The sequence below is a fragment of the Patiria miniata genome, unplaced genomic scaffold (assembly GCF_015706575.1).
Source record: "Patiria miniata isolate m_02_andy unplaced genomic scaffold, ASM1570657v1 HiC_scaffold_6, whole genome shotgun sequence".
Taxonomy (NCBI): Eukaryota; Metazoa; Echinodermata; class Asteroidea; order Valvatida; family Asterinidae; genus Patiria; species Patiria miniata.
The window spans coordinates 7,470,626-7,496,940 of NW_024037073.1; the positions used below are offsets into that span (position 1 = coordinate 7,470,626).

The 26,315-nt window shown below is 41.0% G+C and overlaps 1 protein-coding gene across 7 annotated transcripts; it reads left to right on the forward strand.

Moving 5' to 3' along the window:
- On the forward strand, positions 1 to 25,767 carry LOC119743423. 7 transcript variants are annotated; one of them, XM_038219821.1, is made up of 16 exons: positions 1 to 137; positions 4,684 to 5,182; positions 5,434 to 5,605; positions 6,110 to 6,207; positions 7,780 to 7,892; positions 9,496 to 9,594; positions 9,883 to 10,059; positions 12,841 to 12,957; positions 13,360 to 13,491; positions 16,312 to 16,527; positions 19,298 to 19,489; positions 20,125 to 20,287; positions 20,823 to 20,986; positions 22,540 to 22,638; positions 23,126 to 23,366; positions 24,558 to 25,767. In XM_038219821.1, exons 2-16 carry the CDS (start codon positions 4,711 to 4,713, stop codon positions 24,833 to 24,835), a joined length of 2,733 nt encoding a protein of 910 aa, XP_038075749.1. In that variant the 5' UTR covers positions 1 to 137; positions 4,684 to 4,710; the 3' UTR covers positions 24,836 to 25,767. The 7 variants fall into 7 exon arrangements, with proteins under 7 accessions (XP_038075749.1, XP_038075752.1, XP_038075746.1 ...); XM_038219824.1 differs by having other exon boundaries at positions 42 to 207; positions 20,125 to 20,137; XM_038219818.1 differs by having other exon boundaries at positions 43 to 207.
- Positions 25,768 to 26,315: the final 548 nt, after the last annotated feature.

Here is a 26,315-nt window from a genome sequence, read left to right on the forward strand (position 1 = left end):
AAGGTACCAGACTATTTATAAGCAGCTTTCGAGTCGGTCGCTTGAGGGCCTTCTAGATATGGGTGCGTTCGAGCGTTCTACTCGTGTTAACACGAGTATACTCCTGAGCGCCCGAACGGCAGGAGTACGACCCGCGGGTCAGCAAGAGTATACTCTCAATCTTCTCCGGCTGGCCAGCTTCTCCGGGTGGATTTGGCGGATAATTGAGCACGTTACAGTGCACGTTACACAGCACGTTACATGAGCACTATTCATGCTCATGAGTCCGCTGTGCTAACTTTTATTCAGGCTGTGTTGTTGTTGTCGTCGTAAAGTCTACCGGTCCATACAGACATTGAGGGACACCCAAGAATGCGTTATATTGCAAGCATTCTAAAGTTGTGTCCCCATCGTCATTGCGTGTGCGTTGAGGAAAAAATTAAGAAGCGTTGTTCCTTGCTCGGTCGTGGTCCATCACATGCATGTCCAATTTGCAACCACGTTCAACCACGGTTTGAAATAAATGTACATCCTTCAAGTCTTTTTGATAATTAGGATGTTATGTTGGGAGTTAATTGCGCGCCCCACCATGCCTAGGTCTGGATTCGATGGTACCCTGTGACGTATACATACAAACATCCTTACTTCTTACGTGCACCAGTACAACCCCAACGAACTCAGCACACTTAGGCCAAATTTGGGCAAGGACCATTAGTCGACTAGTGGTTGATTTGTGACGTACCTTACGCCTGCGCACTGATAGCAACGTGCGAACGTCTCTAGTCAAATGCTGGTCAAAATGTCATCGCAAAACTTCTGGATCCTGGCTCTCTGCTAGCATTATGGATGCGCGCGGCTATTGGTTACCAGTGAAGCAACCAACCCCAGTAGGCTGGTTCCAAATACTGAGTCGACTAGCGTAGTCAACCACCGTCGACTAGACAGAGTTCGGGCAAACGTTAGTTAACCATTGGTCAACTATAGGCCTTGCGCGAACTTGGCCATAGTTGGCGAAAGTGAACACTACTGCGCAATTTTGTGCATGTGTGTTGAAGCGAAATTTCCAACTTGGAGTAGCCTTTCGCCCAGGCCATCGTGGTTTAGAGCGGCGGAGTTGCGAAGACCCGAAGCGACTGGAGCAAAGATTAAGTTAGCACGCGCGAGTGGCAAAGCCACGAGGCCTTTCCCAACTTGATTTTGTTGAATTATTCATAGTTTTTATGCAAATAAGAAGCGTGCTGAAGATTAACCAATCACAACCCGGATTTTGCGTCGCGGATTTTGCGTCGCGGATTTTGCGTCGCGGATCTCGCGTCGCGGATCACGCGTCGCGGATCTCGCGTCGCGGATCTCGCGTCGCGGATCTCCCCGATCTCACCTCGCGGATCTCGCCTCGCGGATCTTGCCTTGCGGATCTCGCCTCCCCGATCTCGCCTCGCGGATCTCGCCTCGCGGATCTCGTCTCGCGGATCTTGCCTCGCGGATCTCGCCTCGCGTTTTTTTTTTCTAGGTGTTGCGCATGCGCATATATATAAGAGAAATGATGGCTCTATCCCATTCAGAGACGCCTCTCCTATAGATTGGCTTGTGAATAAAAATGTGAGTAAGAAATGCGCATGCGCAACACCCAGAAAAAAAAACAAGAGATCCGCGACGCGAGACCCGCGACGTGAGATGGCAGATATAGAACACCATATTATATAGAGATCAGTGGGTTCGACAGGCCACGCGGCGCATATATCCCCCACACGTACGTACGTACATACACCCACACGCAGAATTAGAACATAGTAGGCCTACATTGAACAAGGCTAGGCTAGGAAGGGAGGGCAACGAGGCAGCGGAGTCGCGGAGTCGCAGAGACGCGGAGTCGCGGAGACGCGGAGTCGCGGAGACGCGGAGTCGCGGAGTCGCGGAGACGCGGAGTCGCGGAGACGCGGAGTCGCGGAGACGCGGAGTCGCGGAGACGCAGAGACGCGGAGTCGCAGAGACGCGGAGTCGCAGAGACGCGGAGTCGCAGAGACGCGGAGTCGCAGAGACGCGGAGTCGCAGAGACGCGGAGTCGCAGAGACGCGGAGTCGCAGAGACGCGGAGTCGCAGAGACGCGGAGTCGCAGAGACGCGGAGTCGCAGAGACGCGGAGTCGCAGAGACGCGGAGTCGCAGAGACGCGGAGTCGCAGAGACGCGGAGTCGCAGAGACGCGGAGTCGCAGAGACGCGGAGTCGCAGAGAAGCGGAGTCGCAGAGACGCGGAGTCGCAGAGACGCGGAGTCGCAGAGACGCGGAGTCGCAGAGACGCGGAGTCGCAGAGACGCGGAGTCGCAGAGACGCGGGGCACTGGAGTGGCGGAGTCGCAGAGACGCGGGGCACTGGAGTCGCGGAGGCCGAGGCGCTGAGTCTCGGAGTCGCAGAGACGCGAGCCGATAGAGGGCGCAATTCTCGGAGGTAGTTCGACTGCGGCTCCCATGCATAGACGTACGTACGTAGACATAAAGAACTTTCTTTATGTCTATGGCGGCTCCACGCCTCGCGAATGTAGAGTGTAGGGCACAATTGCAGAATACCCCGCCACTCGATCTATCCACCTCGTAGCCGGCTACGAGGTCACGGTTGGTTGACCTCAATAAACATTTCAGCGATACTTGTATGTACTATGCGTCATGCTCCATTGCACTCCCACTTCGTAACCGCGTAGCCGCCAACAGGGTACAATGTAGTTGGTTTGGACTTAAAATGTTTTCAGCAACCCCATTCCTTTTGTGTTGCTTCGTTCTCAAGCATATTCAAGGGGACTCGCACTCCGTATCCGCGTAGCCGCCAACAGGGTGGTTGGTTTGGACTTAAAATTTTTTTCAGCAACTCCCATTCCTTTTGTGTTGCTTCGTTCTCAAATAATGGACCCCCACTCAGTATCCGCGTAGCTGGCATGGACTTGAATTGTTTCTTTTCCAGTGATTCCAACCTCGTAGCCAGATAATGTAGGGGTGTATTTCCGAGTGGCGGGGTATTCTGCAATTACTCCCTTTTTTCAAGCGCCGAAAAGTTGGGCATGCATGGATGTGGCCAGTTAACTGGACTAGGCCTAGCCCCATAAATCCATGTGGCCAATTTACTGGACAACCTCCGTAAATAGAGGCCACACTTCCACCATGTACAAAAACATGTCGCAGTTTGTAGTTTATTTTTGCTTTAGAAGCATACTCACCCTTTATTCTAGACCCGCGACCCCGTGAACGTGGCGTTGTATACAACGCCACGCTGTTGTGTATTTTTGAACCTAGCGAAATCTATCCGCCATACATATGGATGTTGAGTACTCGCCTAGAAATCTAAATTTGCCTTCCCGCGTGTTCAGGATGTGTTATTTCGACGAAATTTGCCATCAATGAAGACCCATACGAATGTGTAGAAATTAGATTTTAACCTGACAAGGGTGACCCTGACAAATGACCCTGGACGAGTACCCAGGGTCATTTGCGTGCAAAATTATCGGAGCCCTACGAGCTACCCGTCTGCTTCATGTGGCGCATATGATAGGCGGCGTCTGATTGGCCAATAACGAGGCCACGTGATAAACGAGCTAATAATTTAGACATGGTCGGGCGATAGTACACTATCGCCCAACCATGTCCAAATGTTAAAAAGCGATCCGTAGAGTCCTAGTTACTCGGACTACCCTTTATAGGCTAATCAGAAAGTGCTGCCTTTTTCAGATGTCTAATTTTCGTAAAATTTCATGTTGAAATTTTGATACGCAAATGTGTGCAAACGAATCAGGAAATTTCACGAAAAATAGACATCTGAAAAAGGCAGCACTTTCTGATTAGCCTATAAAGAGGGTGAGTAGGCCTATGCTTCTAAAGCAAAAATAAACTACAAACTAAGCCTAAATCTGAAAATCTAAATTTGACAAAGTTCGACATGTTTTTGTACATGGTGGAAGTGTGGCCTTTATTTATGGAGGTAGTCCAGTAAATTGGCCACATCTATGGTGCTAGACTAGGCCAATCCAAAGCGAAAAAAGCCCTAAAACCTCAAAGCTTGGTTCACAGTCAAATATACCATGGAGGTAGAATTTTGACCACATATAAATTTGTAAATTATGCACGATACATGGTTATAGATAGTGTGTCAACTACTCTCAAATACCATTTGCTAGTGTCAACTCAAAAGCACTCTAAAACAAAAGACTGTGTGGAACAAAAGAGGCATAGCACACACGCTCTCACGCTCTCACCAGCACAACAAATATAAATAAATAAAACTCGAAAATGTTTGAATGATAAACTTTTGCTAAAAAAAACGAAGGTTAAAGTGGTCAGATATTGCCTCAGTGCTCAGATTGCACCACAGACAGAGCGTCTAGAATGATAGACATAAATCCACATTTATGCGGGGTCCATCAGCACAGGCCCCGAACCCATGCCGTTTGGGCACCGCACTTCACGCTCGCATTTAGCACAAAATTAGTTCTGATCAAGCTCCATCGCCAAATTCTCACTCTTAGCTCTCTCTCAAAGTTGGCAGCCCTGCAAGTTGGCGTCACATGTTGGTCATAAATGGACAGATATCTGCCCATGGACCACAATCTCGGTCATAAATGGACAGAATTGCATTCCGATACAACGATCATGTTGAAAAGAGAAATACCGAGTGGAGGAAGGATTTGTTTTATTTAAATATCTTTTTATCAATCTGGTTGTAGGATTGAAGAAGTTTCTTTCCTTGAAGGATGGCCTGGCATTTCCACTCATCCTGTCATGGCAGTAATATTTCTGTCAGATCAACAGCTTTAACTGTCATCCGTAATCCTGACACTTATGACAATGGCATCACCTTCAGTGACACCCAGATCCAAGCTGGTACAGTGGTTTCCTTGTTCTTCAAGAAAAGCACCAACCGATGGGCAGGCATGCCTCGCATTGGCTTCACCAACCAAAATCCAGCCCAAGTAGACACTCAGTCACTTCCTTCCATCTATACCAAGGAGGTTTCATACCAGAGCCATACTTGGGCCATGTCACTTGAAAAGGGGAGTGAAAACATCTTCGTAGATTACACCTTTGATGAGATTGGACTTGTTACCGTTAGACAGCTAGGATGGCCAGAAAAATTACAAGACACTCGAGGGGCAGTTAATTTCAAGAGACCAGTGTGGGCTACAGTGGACTTGTCTGGCTGTTACACATGTGTTATGAAGAATGGTAAGATAAACCACCCCACCCCACCTCAATCCTCTAAAATCCTCCTGGCAGTTTTGGAGAATTGAGAATGAATGGTGTTTGAGAAACACAAGGATTTTGGATGATTGAAGATGAATGGTGTTTGAAGAGGAGGAGGATTTTGGAGGATTGAGGATCATATGCATTTTAAGAGGTAGGACTGGTCAAAGTACATGTATATTGACTATCATTGACATAGTGGTTTGATAAACATGTTTTTTTTTATCATACAGAGCCTAGTGCCTACATGCCCCTAGAAATTGTAGAACAAGGGGTGAATGCTCAGCACTTGTATATTGAGGCATTGTCTATGGGCAGCAGGAGTGTATACCATACTAGGCTGGTGCTGATTGGCCAAGGAAGGGAGGAGAAGACTTGTCTGATGAAAACATTGACCAATGACAGGTAAGGATACAAAGGATCTTGTGACATGGTGGCCATCCTCGGAAATTCAAAATGGGATCAATTTCATAGAGATGCTGTTGCTTACTAGTGCTTCATCCAATTTTGTAACTGAGAGCAGAAATGTTTCGTTTACAGAAAAGTAGTTTGAGAAAAACATTCTGATTGCTTTTGTCTTTCTGTCTTCAGCTAATTTTCAACATTGCCCTGAAACCTGGTTCATGCTTCACGCAAAGTCGAAAGCGAAGCAAATTTGACGTCAGGAAACATTCACTTCAAACTTCACTAGAGTTCAAATGTGTTCAGCTTTTGTGAATTTGCAGCATGCATACTTGCTGTGACGTCACAATTTGCTGGACATGTGGGCTTGTTACAATTAATTGTCCCAGTTGGTAGATGATGCTGTTCACACAATGTACATGTGTACTTCTTTTGGTCAATGTTGCAACTTGTGCGAATTTCGATAACAAACAACTGCTTATTAATTTCAAACCAATTTTATTGTAGATATAATACCTTGGAAAGCTGTGGTGGTGGCATAGATAACTCACTCACTGTGAAAATCGATGGGACAAAATCTTGGCATGATTTCCGGGAAGCCATAGGTAATATAACATTGATGTATGTTCTTATGTTAACCCTAACCGCCCTGAATCCTTCAAAATCCTCTTTGCCAAAGTGGAGAAATTTGGAGGATTGAGGTTACATGGCAAAAGTGCGTTACTGATTTCGTAGGATGCACTTTGTCAAGGTCTTGGGCCGGACCTTGTGTTGTGTTTGCTCAGCCATGCATAAATATAGGCCTGGATTATGCTAGAATCCTTCGTACTGCTCCAGGATGTCACTAGCCAAGCCTCAACATATTGACAGTCACTGCTGCAGGATTTTGCTGGATTCAGGCAGTGGTCACCCCTCCACGGACCATATTCAAGAAATAATGGAGGAATTTGCAGGATGGAGGCTACATCCTAGCAAAAAGGCCTAGGGAGTTAGGGTTAATGTTTAGAAATGTGATTTGTGAGGCGAATGTGATTTGAGGCAATCCTAAAGATATGGGCTGCTATAAAATAACCTGTAGTTGAAGGTCCAAGAAGACATTTACATGTACCCCCAACTTATCGTTGCACAATAATGTGTGTACGTACATGTACAGCACTTTGAATTGCATGGGTGTTCAATAAAGTGCGCAGTGAGAAACAAGTCTCCCTCAGAGGATGAAATGAGACACACAAACTGCTTGGACCAATATGAGCTTCATTTACACGCACATACAGCACAATCAATTTGGAGCTGTCGCAAGCTCTCATAACGCACCTATAAATGGTTAGTACATGTCAGCTGTCATAGGGTGACTGTAGCCATGAGTTGGAGGCATTGAGGACAGCGTGTTGTTTTCAGGGAAGTGGAGTTTACTTGACTCGAGTCTCTCATGTCCACATGAATCATATGTTATGGTTAAGGAAGCTTCAATTTCAAATTAAATCCTAATTAATTAATTATAAACTTAAAAGTTGGCTGGGCAATCGTGTTGGTAAAGCTTGAACAAACTATACTATTATGTGCACATATTTATCAGATTTCTGCTTTCTGATTACTGTTTTCTGATTAAATTCTGGTCAAATCAGAATTGAATCCTGCAAAATCAGCTGATGGGATAAGGTTGCCAACTGTGTTGTTAATCCTAACTCCCTAGCATGATTTACTAGGAACCATACCCATCCTGGCAAATTCCAACACCATATAGGAAACTGCACACACATATTTCTGTCTTTCATTCTGGAGGTGTGCCCACCCAATGTAAAAGACTGTCAATTCAGGGGTACAGTGCACCCATCCTGACAGATTCCAACAAAACATGCCGTTGGGGTTTGATGGGTTGAGTTATGTTAGGGTTAATCTACTTGCAAAATCTCCTTTTGGCAATCTACTTGCCATCTACTTGCAGCATCGCAAACAAATCTAAACCACACAATTTCTACAGTTGTACACTTTCAATTAAAGTAAAATGGCACAAATGAGGTTTCCATGTTTTTTATTTAAAATGTGGTCCTCTTAATAATAAATAAAGTACAAAAATAAATATTCCACAATGCTAGCTTTGTAAAATCATTCTTAAACAGCTTTTGCTGAGATTTTAGATCACAAACAAACGTTTGACTTTTTTTGTTACTAATTAGAGCAAGGGCAAGCAGGTACTAGGTTGCATGCTGGTGTAGGGGATTCTGTTGACGATGTCTTCCTCAATATCTGGCATTTTGCTGGACAGGATCTCCATGGCCCTACAAACCAGGTTGGTGTAAAGCAATGGTCAGTTTATCACTGCTATACTATAAAGAAGAAAGGGTGTATGTATGTGTGGGCTGGCCGTCGCTGCGTTATGGGGAAGTTTTTTATTTTTATATTTAGGGAAATTAGGACCATGTTATGGGGATTTTCTGCTGTCCCCACAGCGTCTTCGGTCTCCATAGTAACATGGGACAACTCGTGTGTAGTCCCCACAGTTACGGAACAAGTATGTGGGGGTTTGTTTACGGTATAAATCGAGGACACACATGTGAAGCATCATTATTTAATTGAGGATGAGTCAAATGGAGGACGACCTTGATTAGAAAACGCGTACAAAACCAATGGGAGCTGTTGCAAAAAAAGTTTAAGTATGAACAAAAGATAGATGATGAGGAACAATAAGAAATCCTCGATTTACACCATAAACAGACGTGTCTGTGTGTACGTGTTCATCTTTTCAAACCGTGGACGAAACATACCAGAGAACAAAAGAGAACAATATCGTCCACGATTCCCAGCATACGTCCGCGTTTGGGGTCGTGTACAAAACCTATGGGAGTCTTCCTAAAAAGTTAGAGTACAAACAAAAGAGGGACAATAGGACGTCCACGATCTACAGTGAACACACTTTTGGGTGTGTTTGTACGTGTGTTCATGAGTTGTTCAACCACGAAACGGGCGACTGGTGACAAAGCTGCCTCCCTGCGTAATGGGTGAGGCAAATTATATAACATAGAAGTGCACAGAGGTTAGAACTTTGAAAGAAACTGATCATCAAATGATTTATGCAAAGTAGTTAATTACATACACGTAGCTCTGAAAAAGTTTGAATAACTAAAGTCAATATAGATAACTACAACTTTATGGTGACATTTCCTGTTTTGACCATTCAAAGTTTAAATTCATAATAGCTTAACTTTGGGTTTGAAATCGAATTTGAAAAATTGCCATTTTTATTTCTGATAATCATCTGTCTTGTCAAAGCACTCTCTTACCAGCATGGTCTTTTTTTATAAGATCAAAGCATCATACATGTCAGTACGGTAGTTACATGTATATATCCTCAAACTCACCACTTATGATTGTCCTGCTAGCCAGAACATTGTGCGCATGCAGTTGACATTGTGCATGCCATCAGCTAAGAAGAAATATCTACACTTGGCTAATGCTGATTGACCACAGTGTACCTTCATTAGTTGATGCCAAGCTCTGCGCTCCAACAGCGTGCTAATATTCAGCTATAATTTGTCAATGATGTACACCAAAGCATCTACAGTAATTTTGTTAATTTATTTGATCGGACTATAATGTTTTGTCAAACCCTCAAAACTGTTTCTCTGACAGGTATCCTTTTGTTTCATGTGGAAAAACAACAGCAAATACATTCTCTGATCTTGGAAATAGTCCTGAACGTGGAAAGCAATATGACATAAAAAGATTGGACAAAACTCTTTGCTTTTGATAAACCAATTATAACCATAATGTTTAAAACTGTGGCAATTATCAGCGATTAGCCCCCTATTTACTTCAAATATATTATGTTCATACTGTAACTGCTTCATCACACTAGTTTCCCCTTTTGAATCTGATTTTTTCTCATTCCTTAGGTATTGTTTACTCATCGTGCTGTTTACCTCATGGTTTTCAATCTTGGCTGTGATCTGCACAAACCAGCAGTAATTGAAAGCGTTGCACCTGATGGGAGGGTAAGTTAATATTCATGTATTGTGTACTGACTTTAAATGCTTACCGCACACCTACAGGTTTGCTTACGATGTATGGTGTGTAAAACTTTAATAAGTTTAATGTTTTATGAATTTTGTAGCAAAATGAAATTGCTGACCTTACATAGAGTGTTTAATTATCATGGCTTGATGATCTTAAAAGACATCATATTATGATAAAAAGAGGAGATTTGTCTCATGCCTCTATGCTTGGAGTGAGTCCATTCCAATTTTGAGGCATATTGTTTTTGTTTATTCTGCCCTTTTAAGAAAGTAGTTGAACATCATGAGCTGACCAACTGGGAGTGTATGGATATGTGGATGCAAACTATGTACATGTATGTCAACACTGGCAAACAGTCACTGGTAGCAACAGAGAGAACATCTCCTGCAATTATCATAGTTGGGACTCATAGAGATAGCTTGGGCAAAGATACAGAAGAAAAGGTAAGCCCCACTCCCTAGTTTCTGATCAGTATGTACAAATCAGTGCTTTTGGTTTTCTTTTGTGTGTGTTGTATAATATGATGTCAAATTGTAGTCCAAACGACTTGATTAGTTGGAATCATTTGGTTTTGTATTTTAAAAGACTTACCCAGATACAAGCAGGGTTGGAACATTTGCCTGACATGTAGGGTCTGTCCTTGTCTTCGGTATTGTGTGTGGCAAAATGACTATGCTTGTGAGAAAAAAATCATTGCCCTTTTTCATGTGTAACCGGGGAGAGTGGAATTTATTTGTTTAAAATGTGGCACTCTCCTTTCAACCGAGGGGTTCCACTAAAAAAATGATTTGGGTAGAGCGAAGTTTTCTGTTGTCTCAAAAATATGAATTGTTTTATTTATAGTACAAATATGAGACAATATATATACAAATTATTAGGTATTTACACAAGAATTATATTAGAAACTTGGTTGGGTGTATAAAAACAGAACTTTGTTGGGTCTAAAAAACGACAGTCAAATAGGGAATATAGGGTGGTGAACTGTCACTCCAAGGATGGTATCTGAAATGTATAAAACGATAAATGACTAATGCATTACGGGAATTACTGTGGCATAAAATGATTGTTGCCCAAACAGAAGAATTATTTAAATGGAATTATGCAAGAATATGAATATTTTATGTACATATAATGTAATTTTAAATCCGAAAAATAGAAATGAATTATTCACCAAGTTATGTTATAAAATGAAATAAGAATATAATACCATGCCCTAATAACAAATTCCCGAATGATCATAGCAATAGAAAACTGATAGTTTTGGGGAAATGGGAAAAGTCTATTTCAAATGATAAATGAGAACGTAAATATTATAGCAACACTAAAATTTAAGTTGAAGTTAGCGTAGTTGTGTTGCTCAGAAGTTCCAATTTGTGTTTGTTTCAAAAGGAAAAATTGAAGTTCACAAAAATAAAGTCAACAGAAAATCCTTTTTGCCATCTCATGCAAGAATTAAATAGAGACTCATTAAAATCATTCTCAAAAATACTTGCAAATCACGACGACAGATTTGTTTCAAAAGTTAATAATCAGTCGTGATTACAAGACAAATTTCCGGCCGTGTCCGTTTTGACGGCCTTTAATTCTGGCAATAAACCAACATACAAAAGACCAGAATGTTTCATACATGATGGCATAAAAAGATTTTAGGCATAAAAATGTTTTAGGCATAAAAATGTTTTAGGCATAAAAATGTTAAATATCAGACAAGGGATTTACTCACCACTTGGGAGGATCTACGTTCATGCCTACTCCGTGTCCGATGTGAAAATCGACGATCAGCAGTGAAAATGGATGAAAATATTCTACTGCTATAGGGAGCCTCTCTCAAAATTGTAATACAAGTGAAGAGTGTAAGCGCTCGTAAAAGATGGTCTGAATGCAACGATGTGTTGGATCGAAATCAACAATATTCCGCAGCAGGCCCTACAAGAAAACTATACCGAAACGCCCGGAATGTCAACTATTCCTCTTAAACAAAGCGCGGTGGAATGCAAAACTTGCACGCTCGCTACGCCCATCGCATAGTTTAGCAAAATTCTAGGCGGCGCGCGCTGTAAAAAAAAGTTTAGTTGGCGCGAGAGGGCGCTAGGCAAAAAGCATGATCGCAATGGCTGCTCACATGTGAATCGACACAAACACGAAGTTACAAAAGTTATGAAATAATGCTGGAGTAAGGAACCAGTCGGGGAAAAGTAAGTACTGCAACCCGACCTGGTTACACATGTATAATTAGAAACCCGGTCTGAGATTGCACCAAATTACAAGCTTGCCTTGGACTAGAAAACTATTTTGTTTTTTGAGAGCCTGAGGTACCAAATCAGAACCCTCTCAAATAAAACTTCCTAGCGCTGTTCCAATGTTGCAAGTAAATTAATGTCAGTTTGCTTATTGATTAATAGAACATTTCAGTAGTGTTTATGCATAGTTTTCAACAGTTGTTTACAAGAATGGTTATTTCAGTGTTTGGCATGAATATTTATGAAATAGTTGCAAACTATTCAGACCTTGGCATTTTGCAATTGATACTCCCATAGTATTTATTCAATTAAACATAGCTATCAGTCATGAGAAATGATTAAGAATGTTTTAGTGTGTTAGTTTACTTCCCTGACATTTCATGGGAGCCAGTTAAAATTGCGCATTTGTACAGATTCCTGTTATATGTCAGACGATGTAGTGACATCTTTTCAACATACTTCCTTTTACAGATTCAAACTGCACAGGATAATTCATACCATTTCTGTTATTATTAATTTCTGTCTATTATTATTATGTGTAATTACAAATAATAATTTGGGGAGGCTAATCATCCTTACTGGCAGCTGGGATACTGAATTGCGAAGGACGCGGCTACAGCGTGGTCCGGCCGCTGGCATGTAAAGGCACCTATGGCTGCCGGCCACATCGACCCATATATGACCACGGAGCACAGCCTGAGATCGAAAGTGTTTGATTTTTCCGGAGGGAGGAAAACCGGAGGGCCCGGAGAAAAACCCTCGTGGCACAGGAGAGAACCAACGCACATGTGTCCCGCAGCCGGGATTCGAACCGGGGTCACCTTGGTGAGAGGCGAGCGCTTTACGCACAAGCCACCCATGCCACCCATATCAAACATCAACTTGATGCTAAATCCGCAGCTAGCTGTGTTAAAATAGATGGCCATTGGTAGATGGAAAACACTATGAAATGGTACATGTGCTTGTATGTATCTGTTTCCAAAGGTCAAGGCCCAGTTTGCTAACATCAGAGAGGCACTCCAAGATGCACCATACAAGCAGCATGTAATAAGTCAGGATTTTGCTGTAGAAAACAGCCTTGAAGACTACAGTCAAGCTGAGGTAATATCTGCAAACTTTAAGGCTGCTTTTACCTCATCCCAAATGGTTCAATAGACCTGTGTCATGCCACTGGTTGTTTCTGACTTCCTGCGTGGAGTTCCCCAAAATAGTGCTTGTATTATGCATGGTACCTGTTTTGAAAAAAAAACCGAAAAAATTTCCAGCAAATTTCTACCTACATTAATATGTCTAAAGACCTGTGAGATTTACCCAATATTTCTAAGAAGTAGTGCGATTGTACAAGTTGTATTCATTCACTAATGTCGGGTATCTAGTCTGCCTGAAGCAACTTTTCAAAAATAACATGTGCTATGTGCATGCTCATGAGAAGCTATAATAAATACAATTCTTCACACTTCTCTGAACCAATGTCTATTTCCTTACTTGTTCATGTAACCATAGATTTTAGCCCTAAAGACATTGATAGCTGAAGTAAGCTGTTCTGAGTATTACATGGGAGAGGAGATCCCACTGAAGTGGCTGCAGTTTGAAGAGGCCAGACTGCGCAGTTCTCCCATCATGTCTGTAGCAATGGTAAGTGAATCCTCTAGGCCTGTAACACATCACAATTCATCACACATCACAATTCATCACACATCACAATTCATCACACATCACAATTCATCACACATCACAATTCATCACACATCACAATTCATCACACATCACAATTCATCGCACATCACAATTCATCGCACATCACAATTCATCGCACATCACAATTCATCGCACATCACAATTCATCGCACATCACAATTCATCGCACATCACAATTCATCGCACATCACAATTCATCGCACATCACAATTCATCACACATCACAATTCATCACACATCACAATTCAGCACACATCACAATTCATCGCACATCACAATTCATCGCACATCACAATTCATCACACATCACAATTCATCGCACATCACAATTCATCACACATCACAATTCATCGCACATCACAATTCATCGCACATGACAATTCATCGCACATGACAATTCATCGCACATCACAATTCATCATACATCACAATTCAGCACACATCACAATTCATCACACATCACAATTCATCGCACATCACAATTCATCACACATCACAATTAATCGCACATCACAATTAATCGCACATCACAATTCATCGCACATCACAATTCATCGCACATCACAATTCATCGCACATCACAATTCATCGCACATCACAATTCATCGCACATCACAATTCATCACACATCACAATTCAGCACACATCACAATTCATCGCACATCACAATTCATCACACATCACAATTCAGCACACATCACAATTCATCGCACATCACAATTCATCACACATCACAATTCATCACACATCACAATTCATCGCACATGACAATTCATCGCACATGACAATTCATCGCACATCACAATTCATCGCACATCACAATTCATCGCACATGACAATTCATCACACATCACAATTCATCACACATCACAGTTCATCGCAAATCACAATTCAGCACACATCACAATTCATCGCACATCACAATTCATCACACATCACAATTCAGCACACATCACAATTCAGCACACATCACAATTCAGCACACATCACAATTCATCGCACATCACAATTCAGCACACTCACAATTCATCGCACATCACAATTCATCACACATCACAATTCAGCACACATCACAATTCAGCACACATCACAATTCATCACACATCACAATTCATCACACATCACAATTCATCACACATCACAATTCAGCACACATCACAATTCATCGCACATCACAATTCATCACACATCACAATTCAGCACACATCACAATTCATCGCACATCACAATTCAGCACACATCACAATTCATCGCACATTACAATTCATCACACATCACAATTCAGCACACATCACAATTCATCGCACATCACAATTCATCACACATCACAATTCAGCACACATCACAATTCATCGCACATCACAATTCATCGCACATCACAATTCATCGCACATCACAATTCATCGCACATCACAATTCATCACACATCACAATTCATCGCACATCACAATTCATCGCACATCACAATTCATCGCACATCACAATTCATCGCACATCACAATTCATCGCACATCACAATTCAGCACACATCACAATTCATCGCACATCACAATTCATCACACATCACAATTCAGCACACATCACAATTCAGCACACATCACAATTCATCGCACATCACAATTCATCGCACATCACAATTCATCGCACATCACAATTCATCGCACATCACAATTCATCGCACATGACAATTCATCGCACATCACAATTCATCACACATCACAATTCATCGCACATCACAATTCATCACACATCACAATTCAGCACACATCACAATTCATCGCACATCACAATTCATCACACATCACAATTCAGCACACATCACAATTCATCGCACATCACAATTCATCGCACATCACAATTCATCGCACATCACAATTCAGCACACATCACAATTCATCGCACATCACAATTCATCACACATTACAATTCAGCACACATCACAATTCATCGCACATCACAATTCAGCACACATGTTAAGCTGGAATACCTTCTGTTCAACCCATAAATCATTGTCTTTGTGCTGTTTTAAATGTACAGCAAAGAACCATTTCAGTTTCAAATTATCAACTAAGCAAATTCTTCTGATTTGAAACAGTTGAATCTGATGAATGTTACAAATGTACTGAAAGTGAATGTAGTAAAACCGGTCATTAGGGTGTTACAGCTGTAAATATATATGACAGTCATTACGTGAATCTCCCATTTGAGCTAGACCCGAGTTTGCCTATGACAAACTCGGGTCGTACCTACCGATTTCAGATTCAGCAGCTTTCAACGCGATCTCTCTTATCTGATCAAGAGTTAACGAGCCGTGAACAGGTGGTTTATGGTGCCTCTGCCTGTGAGCTTACTGACAAAAAATATCTACCAAAGTCTACTAGGTTCTTGTTTATAATGTAAAGTATTTGGAAAAGTGTCAAAAGTTATTATGTGAGCAACTTTGAATCATAAAAATCGATCAAATATATCTCGAGATATCAAGAGCTCATGGTCACTGGCCCTGGGGAAGTGGGTGCCAGGGTAAGTGTTTATCTTATAATTACTTCACTGATAACAGCTGATAAGAGTCACAATGAAATCGGTAGGTACAGTTCAGGGGTTTTGGCAAATGGGAGTTTCACGTAATGGTAATGTTCTATAGTCGGAAACACGCTTGTTTCCTTTTCTCTGTCATCATACACGATAGTTAAGTTGTCTATTCTGTGCAGGTGTGGCAAAAAATCACAAAAACTAAAAAATTCCACATTACGTTTTTAGGTCAGGCAGACTATTGAGAAGTCCATTGGAAACATGGCTGATGCTGAGGCTATGTTGATGCTGAAATACTACCATGACATTGGTGAGATCATCTGCTTTGATGGACAGAAGGATAGCCCACTCAGCCAGGATCCCAGTGAAGCTTTCCTTGCCGATCGCCGTTGGTTGATCAAGGTGTTTCAAAAGTTTGCAACCATTCATGAAGCGAAAGATCAAGTGAGTTCATCTCTATTTTGGTCCATATGTTGTGGATAACATTACCAGCACTCTAGCTGTTAGGATTACACTATCTTTTGACCCTCACTGGCCGAGTCCATTGGTTGCCACTGGGGGTCATGGGTTGAGACCCTTGTTTCAGCCATTATTAGTTACAGCAAATCAGATATGATGCATGATTCACATCAATATCTTCAGTAGGCAGTATTTCTCCTCACTATTACATGGAAAATGTACCCCGCTGGACTAATAAGATGACAAGATCACAATGGGCTGCTCTTTGAGAGGAAAACCAACTGTCCTTAAAGTTCCCTGCGAAGCTGAAGGGGCATGCTGTTTCTGCTGTGTCCGTGTGTATGTGTATGCGCAGGCATTGCAGTAATTCTAGCCTAGGTATATGTGTGTGTGTGTGTGTGCACACAGGCCAACCTTACATACCTAACATGGATATTCCTTTGTTAAGGAAAAAATGGAGAAAAAGTCGTTCTACTCGCACTGTGAATACTCTTTCAACCCAATTTGTTTATCGTGGTTTCCTTGAGTGTTCCTCTTCATTTTGTGACAGATAACCCTTACCCAGAAATGCCTCTAAACGTGTTTTCCAGAGAGGGAGGAAACGTTGCGTGGACCTGGCTTAGTCCACAGAAGGTTCACGCAACCTGCATCGTGTGGACCTGTTTTGTTTTCAGGTGCTCACAAAATCACTCTTTTGGTTTCACAGTAATAACTTAAGTTGGACTTGAAGTATATGTATGTCATGAACCTTGATAGGCTGCTTGCTGTTGGAACCTTAATAGAAGCTTAATGAGTTTGGACCACAGAATACAAAGGCCGAAGTCATTACAGTTTTCCCACCATAACACAAAAAAGACTGGTTACATCAATTTAAAGCGTGGTATTCTGGTTAGTCCTTGGGGATCCTCCAGAATCAAGGTCAAGGTTGTTATTAAAACAACAGGAATAGTTTTCTCAACATACACATGTAACTCAAGAAAAACTTTGCATATCAACTTTGGACTTGGGTAAATGCAAGTACGTGGGTTGTTCTTAGAATTTTTAGGTCACTGCCAAATGTTGACGTTCTAATTAAAACAATATAGTACCTTAATAGTTAGGCAACATGACAGGTAACTTTTATGACAGGTACAGTCTTCTTATTTTTCCATGGATGTGGCACCTCTTAACCTTGAACGGTACTGAATGCAAACTTGAACATGTACATGTGTACATGTACAATTGCATGTGTGCGTAATAACTTGTAGTTTGCTTTTTGTAAATTGTGTACTGTCAGGTGCTCACCAGGCATACATGGAAATGTATTTGACATTTGATAACCCATGTTAATTCGGGCGTTTCACATTGCAGTGCGCCATCAAGAGTTTGCCACAGAGAGTTAATTTTTCCCAGTGTATTGTGGGAGATGGTCGACAAATTCGGAGCGTGGATTATTTGAAATTGTTAGTTTGTCCTGTCAGTAGTTTCCTAAGCGTATGATTAGAATATCTGTTTGCCCTTTTCTTTCTTTGTATCAATATTTTGTTTTTTTTGTAAGGCGGCAGAATGCTATACCCCAATCTTGAACAAATTAGCTCAAGTTGTCAACTGATACTCGTTCAAAAAGGGCAGTGTTTTGTTGACCGTAAACTTGAACAATTGACTCTCCTTGGCAAACTCTTGGTGGCGCACTGCATTGTGAAACGCCTGAATTGTCTTGTCGGATCATCACAGTTGAAATTTAAAAAAAGTGATACATGTATCATATTTACTCATTGAATTAAATAAACCACATTTTCTTTCCAGGTTACTATTTTATGTGATCATTTTAGTATACATGTACCTCACATTTTGCCTACATACATTTTGCACTGTGTGTACCCACTAGTCCTGTCTCATTTTAGTCATATTTCTTGTGCAGGATCTATTCACATTCACTTACTCTTAAAGCTATAGTCCATCATTTGCAGCCATCCGAAAAGTAACTGGCGTAATTATTGTTGAAAAACAAACTTTGTTGAAAGATAGTAAGGGAACTAAACTCCCTGTGAAATTATTCTTTCTGGGAAGCTGTCATTTTGAAGTAATCAACAAAAGAAGGCATTTCCAACGGTGATTCTTAAGAAGCACCGTAGGAAAATTTAAATTAGTAGTTCGGTTTGTTATTCAGCGCAGCGCGCACAAGGTTTGGAACGACGCACACGCGCCCGCGGTTGTTATAATTTGTCGGATCAGTGCGCTACGTCGCGTATAGCTGCAATTCAAAACAATTCAAAACATGATTCAGTAACTTTTGATTTGAAATTGAGATCTTAGAATGCTGTTTTTCTCGGAATATACAGCTGAAGCTTAACTGAAACTTCATCAGGTTAGTTGCTCAGTATCCTTCATTAGATTTTGAACTCTTTTGTTGCTTCAAACAAACAAAATGCACAAATTACAAATGATGGACTATAGCTTTAAATCACATACAATGACTTCCAAAGAGTAAAGCAAACAAGTAATTTTTATTCAGGGGTCATACATGTAGGCATCACTACAGTGTAACCTAAAACAAAACAGTACCAATGTAAATGAACGTTCCATGTGGCCCAAGTAAGTTGATGTTAAAAGGGTGGTGTTATGTCATGGAAATAGGCATGGTTGCGGGGCATTTCTGTTTAATTATCACAACTTTCCTGTTTTAACTTCATTTGCCCCAAGCCAGGATAGTGTTTTCCTTAAATGTAATATTTTTAATTCACTTTGTTCAAAATCCCCCTGCTTCCCACCCAAGTCTCCATCGCTAATGAGTTCACTGGAAAGACTGAATAAGGAAGGGATTCTTGAAGACCCTTTGATCAACCACTTGTTGGGAGATGTGCTGAGTGAGATCCAGGAGCGGCCTATTGACAGCACATTGGACACAAAGCAAGCTTTATTGGGCAGCATGCACAAGTTGGACCTGCTGTGTGAGCGATTGGATCAGGTCTGTACAATGAGGCTGCATATAGCTGCCAAAGCTATCAATATATTGACACTGCTGGTAATGGACATGGCCTTCAGCTCAGTCCATGACTGGCTATACTCCTCCATGCGTGTTACTCATTAAGATCAGATCATCACACTTTGTACCCAATATGAGAGGCTCCAAGAAATGAGGAAATTGCTCAAGCTGTCTTTATCTTATTTACACAAAGTTTACTAGATAAATATTGACTTGTTTATTTGGGAGAAGTAATTTGATTGAAAATATTGAAGTAGATTTAGTTGAAGATACGAGTAAGCAACAGAACTTTATGTAGGGGCCCAATTTCATAGCGCTGCGTAACAGTTAGCAGAAAAGTTGTGCTTACAATAGCAGAAAATCATGCTGCTGGTTAAGCACTATTTCAAGGCATGGATGTGCTAACGGTTGCATGGGCATGAAGATTTCTATTGTTACGTTACTGATTTAAGCAACTTCTCCTCTGTGGTTAAGCGTGCTTACACTGTGCTTACTGCTTAAATAGTCTCTATGAAATAGACTGAGGCTCCGTTAGCATAAAATTGGCTGTTAAGCAATGCTATGAAATCCCTCCACACTCATCCCTTTATCTGTTAATCTCTTTTATTGGTTTTTAGAACGCAGGAGGAGGTGAGTGGATGGAAACCAATGCACAGGTTACCACTCGGCGAACATACTATGTTCCCAGTTTACTTGGCAAATATTCCATCACCAAAAGGCATCCACTGAGTCCAGAGTCATCTTACATCTTCTATATTCACTTTGTGCACATTGTACCTGGTATGTCTTATCAAACATTCTCTGTCCAACATGAGATAAAAAATTCCAACTTGTAAATAAACCCAAGTATTGTGCTATTGAAGGGAGAAGATTAAACATAAGTGTGGAAATCAGTGCTAGTTTACAGATGACCTCCATTCTCAACTTTCCCCAAATCTCCAAATATTGTCAAATGTAGCCTGTGAAATGAAGCCTGTTCTGAGTATACTCTGACAAAGTTGCTGAAAAATCCAAAGTATAAATTTATCGCATTTCAAACTCATTCTGATATTCAGAGTTTCAAAACTAAATGTTGTACTTACAAAATATGGTAGGGGAAAAAGTCTTGGACCAATTACTGCTACTTTGTCTGGGATGCACTGGAATAGATAAAACCAAAAAAATTGTTCGCACACGTAGATTTGCTGCTTTACAAAAGAGGAACAGTTCGTCAGGGAAAATGCAGACAAACATGCTGTCTAGTATCTGTAGATGAATCATGTGTTTCTGAGAATTTTTTGTTTATTAGACTGCTTTTTGATTTTGATTTTGACAGATAGTTTGTTCAATCAGCTTGTGGTGCGTGCATTGGGGTGGTCACAGGCACAAGACGGAACAGAGCAATTGCCAAGAATTGCACATAGATATGCTTGTTTCCCTGCTGATGGCGATCATGAAGTTGAGATGGAAATGTCACCATTGAAACAGGCCTATATCAGAGTATGTATGATTTCAATGTTTAAAGCTCTAAAATGATATTTTTGGTGGCTTGAACGTAACAACCTTATGAATTGGATTTAGAAGCCACATGAATCCGGGTGTAGCAAAGAATATGTGTGAATAGAAGTAATAAAAATAGTAACTAGAGCCTCGCATTTGTCAGTTGTAATATGGTTAAGCAAAAACCAGGAAGAGCATGAAATTCAAATGTTTTGGGTTAATCATTTATGATTTGGAACAATTGCATCCTTCAAGGATCATTTTATTTTAGAACACATTTGTATTTACACGTCACTTGATGATGTAATCAAAATATTTATAGTATGTACTGATGTAGTTTAGACAGGTTATGTGAGATGAAGTGAAAAGAAGACAAACTTATGTGTCTGTATTAATGACACCCAACTTCCGGTTTGATGACCTCACAGAAGGTCACTTTTTGAAATAACTTTTTGAAATAAAATTGCTTGTAATTTGATACCCAATAATGTAATCATGAAATCACAATTGTACACACCTCGGTATCAGGACTGATGTTCACACCGATTTGGAAGTTCATGCGTGGTTCCGTTTCAAAGAACACCTACAGAGAAGTAATGCCCAGGAAAAATAAAGCACGGGAAAATGTGAACACTAAAGAAGAACGAAGACAAAGCCAAAGGGTGATGGGAGTTCAGCATCATCACCCAAATCGTACCATTTCACAAAGGTGACCGGATCGTACCCGATCATCGAGACAATCAAACATTCCAAAGACAATCTCAGTTCCCTGGGGGGTATACATATCTGTGCTACCATTTATGAGGTATAGCCAGACGGGTGTAAGGGGAGAGTTGTTTTTACCACAAAGTGGACCTGTTCATGTCTAATAAATATTGATGACGCCAAATGTCAATCACAAGGAAAAAGTGGAGCTGCGGCTGATTAATTTTTTTTGGGGGGGGGGAGGAGGGGAAATCATCAAAACACCTTCCCCCTCCCCTGCCTACAGACCTGCATAATGATCTCTTCCCTCACAGGTACCCATGTACTCCTGGGAGAAGCAATGAGCGACAACCCCAGGCTGGACTCAAACCCACAACCATAAACATAATATTCAAATATCTTTTTACCAGTTTGAATAATCGAAAGAAGAAACTATGCACTTACACAACTGTGACGTTATTTTAATTGTAAATTCGCGGCACTTTATTGTCAGATCCCGCTGTTTGTCAACAGTGACATAAAGCCTTGACTGTTATAAAATAGTTACTGCCAAACATTTCAAACTTTGATTGCGGCATGCGGTCATCTGTAGTTTCTAGTAATCGAATACTTAATTATTTAAAAATGGACAGCCCTATCCAAAAACTGCAGAATTACCCGCAGACCATGAATTCAATGGAAGAAAACCTCAATGAAAAGCCTGTGCCTGATGGATTGCTGACACTAGCATGTCCACAGTCGCTGAATTGCCCCCTCCCCCAAAGAAATATGAACAGAATGATACATTTTCTTGTTCCTTGAATTTGACATTTTTATATCAATGTTTCTTGTCTGTGTTGTTTTGGCAGGTGTGTATATCAAAGCATTCTGTGATATATACATCTACACAAGGTCCTTCAAAATCCAGAAGATTACAGTGCAAACCATCACCCATCATAGTGTGTAAGGTGAGATGGGAATAAAAAGGATATCTCATCAGGGACACACTTTTTACATCATTTGTTGAGCTAAATAATCAAATAGTCACAATCTGAAAGGCTTCACTTGATTTATTGCACACAGTGTTTGATAGATGTCTTTGCCTTGTCAGTTTTTGATTAAGAAATTATCAACTGTCTCTTTTCTGCAGGAGTTCGGCCAGTCATTTTGTTACTACATGTATTCACTGTTTGTTTGACAAGGGGCATTTTGTGGCAATAATATTTCCACTTTTAAAAGTTTCCCCCAAACGGTAAAAAGGACTATTTGCACTTTTATTGTGTGCAAACATGTGGCAAGTACTGATGTTTTTAATATCAAACTTTTTAAAATCGTGTTCCAAAAAAATATATAGACCAGAATTTTTAATTGACAAGAATAACAAAACTGGGCACCTAATATGATTGCTAGCAGAAATTAACACAAATTCTTGAAACTTTTGTTCATTCAATCAAGGTCAGGGATTTTCTCTGTGTTACACTCAAGTCAATCAAGTCCATGTGGGCCAAGGGGCTCAAGTTTCACTTGTGCGTATCATGCCCCTGTGATCCAGAGGGTGCTCTACACTTTCTGCTGCTTGATGAATGCCTGGAGAAAGAACGCGTATGTTGCCATGAACAACCTGGTGTAAGGATTGACACTAGTGGCATCAAACAGATGTTTGTTGAATCAGGTCCATCGTCACTACGGAAACTTGGTAAGTATGTAATCTCTTATGCGGCATCATCATAGTAAATATGTGGGTCTTTCTGATGAAAGTGGTTTATATTTGGTTCAAAATTATAGCACATGCCACTTGGTGTTTGTTTGAACATTCAATATCAGCACAAATGTATATTAAAAAATAACCTTCATCAGTTATGCAAGTTATGAATCCCATTCTAATCTAACTGGTACGTGCACCGCTGCTCCATTATTATGGCTATTTTTCATGTACAATTCCGTGCTTAAGAAGCCTATTCTGGGCAGAGCTAGCACGGACATTTTGCATTAACCCTCGTGGCACAAAATCCTTAATTATGTGATGTACACATTTCAGTACATGCCAAAATTCCTTGCAAATCCATGAAATGCATTCACCATGAAATATGCCAACAAATTTGTCTTTGTTTACTGTAAGTAGAGCCATAAAATTGGGTCCTGGTAAGCCTCTATCCAGTTTGAATTGACTGGAACTAAGTCCTGCTCTGAGTTTGCAGCATGTATTGTACCCTGTAATGGAGACATGAAGTGTTGTGTCATGCACAACCAAATGGTTCATTAATTATCTCAAATTATTCACATTTAACTCGAATCATTCACATAGCAGGCTCTTTTCAACGATAGTTGTTTTATTTTTTTAGCATGTAACCAACAGAAAAAAAGAGATAGTGGACACAAGGAAACAGTTGTCTAAAATGTAAAAGAGAAGCACTGAATGACTTAGATTGTAAAAAATAAAAATTCTGCAGCTACAATGTCTAAATTCACATGCACTGCAATATTGTGCACATTATGTGTATTGATTTATCGTTAGTCTGGATCTTCTCTATTTCTTATGCTGTAGCTGGTCTTTGATTGTTCAAGACAATTATCAAGATTTGAAAGTTTGTATGGTGAAGATAGCAATAAGATAAAGTTGATGTCTTCTGACGACGGGCAGAGTTTAATGTCCAAAATGTAGAGTTCCCGCGGCTTTTCAGAACCCTGCAAACTTATAAAAGAGATTTGTTACATTTTTCAACTGTAAACTTTGTCTTAAAACTTGTACAAATACTACTTCAAATTGCAATACAATACATCAAAAGTTGTAGTGTGTGAACAAGACTGTCTGTTTCAAGGCAAGCAGCAAATTCTTGACATAAAATGATGGTACAAAAATGTGTTTGTTATTTTCTTTTCTTCTGAGATCCCTATGTGATGAGTGAGAAACACCTGCTAGCCATTGCAGCTGAGCTGGGTCCTGAGTGGGAACGCCTTGCAGTCAGTCTGGGCTTCACTCAGTCTAACCTGTACAGGTTCAAACAAGACAACAGTGTAACAGACAATGCTATCTTTAGCATGTTGGTTGCATGGTCAAAGAGGGAAGGAGGTGATATAGAGAGAAAACTACAAGTGCTTAGTGAAGCTATAGATGAATGTGGACGTAGAGATGTGGTTGAAAAAATGCTGCATATTTATATGTAGGCAATTGATAACCATAAGAAAAACCTAGATTGCCCAGTGATTAACCTCTGATAATCTTACGTGCTAAATAAGTACAATATATGCTATAGCACACTGAGTATACAGTGTTTATATGTTGGTGAAGGGCAAAACCTAATATTGATTTACATCACCCGACGCAAATTTCTTCTCATTGTAGTTTAATTGTGGTACCCCCTGCTACATGTACATCAGATTCAAACCAGCCAGCCAATCCTGGCAAACTCGGTGGTCGGGTGGTGGGACGTCTGCACTAGAAAGCAGGAGGTCATGGGTTTGAGTTCCACCCGAGTGATTTTTTCCAACTTTTGCTCGGGAGGTAACACACTGAGTATACATACAGTGTTTATACGTCTTTGAAGGGCAAAACCTAATATTGGACATGGTGAACTCAGAAAACGCCAACATTTTTTTCACCAATGGTATAAGCTGCTTGTAGAATGCATGATGTAACTGTATTGCTAGCTTTGAACAATGTATTTAATGTTTGAAAATTAAAACTTGCAGGAGCAGATCCTGGAATTTTTAAGGGGGGGGGGGAGGGGGTTTCATTATGTTTTATGAATTTCTATGAAAAAAAATTCCATCAGAGCTTCTTCTTTTGTAAACTTGCTTTTTTTCCAACAAATATGTTCATCACTTTTTCATTTGTTTCTTCACTGTTTTTTTCTCTTTCTTCACAATGTATCCAGCAAACAAAACAAAGTTTCCTTTTATGTGCATTTTTTTCTGCAAAGAATCATAACGGTCGTGGCATTGAAAATCTTTTAAAACATTTGGATTCAAGCCTGTGTTGGATTCAGGCCTGTGTTGGATTCAGGCCTGTGTTGGATTCAGGCCTGTGTTGGATTCAGGCCTGTGTTGGATTCAGGCCTGTGTTGGATTCAGGCCTGTGTTGGATTCAGGCCTGTGTTGGATTCAGGCCTGTGTTGGATTCAGGCCTGTGTTGGATTCAGGCCTGTGTTGGATTCAGGCCTGTGTTGGATTCAGGCCTGTGTTGGATTCAGGCCTGGGTTGGATTCAGGCCTGGGTTGGATTCAGGCCTGGGTTGGATTCAGGCCTGGGTTGGATTCAGGCCTGGGTTGGATTCAGGCCTGGGTTGGATTCAGGCCTGGGTTGGATTCAGGCCTGGGTTGGATTCAGGCCTGGGTTGGATTCAGGCCTGGGTTGGATTCAGGCCTGGGTTGGATTCAGGCCTGGGTTGGATTCAGGCCTGGGTTGGATTCAGGCCTGGGTTGGATTCAGGCCTGGGTTGGATTCAGGCCTGGGTTGGATTCAGGCCTGGGTTGGATTCAGGCCTGGGTTGGATTCAGGCCTGGGTTGGATTCAGGCCTGGGTTGGATTCAAGCCTAGGTTGTTGGCTGAATATAAAACATTTTGATTGTATAGACCTTGCTGTGAATGGCTTCAAATATCCACAAGTGTTAGAACAATGACTGCTACTTGTGGATGTACATGTATA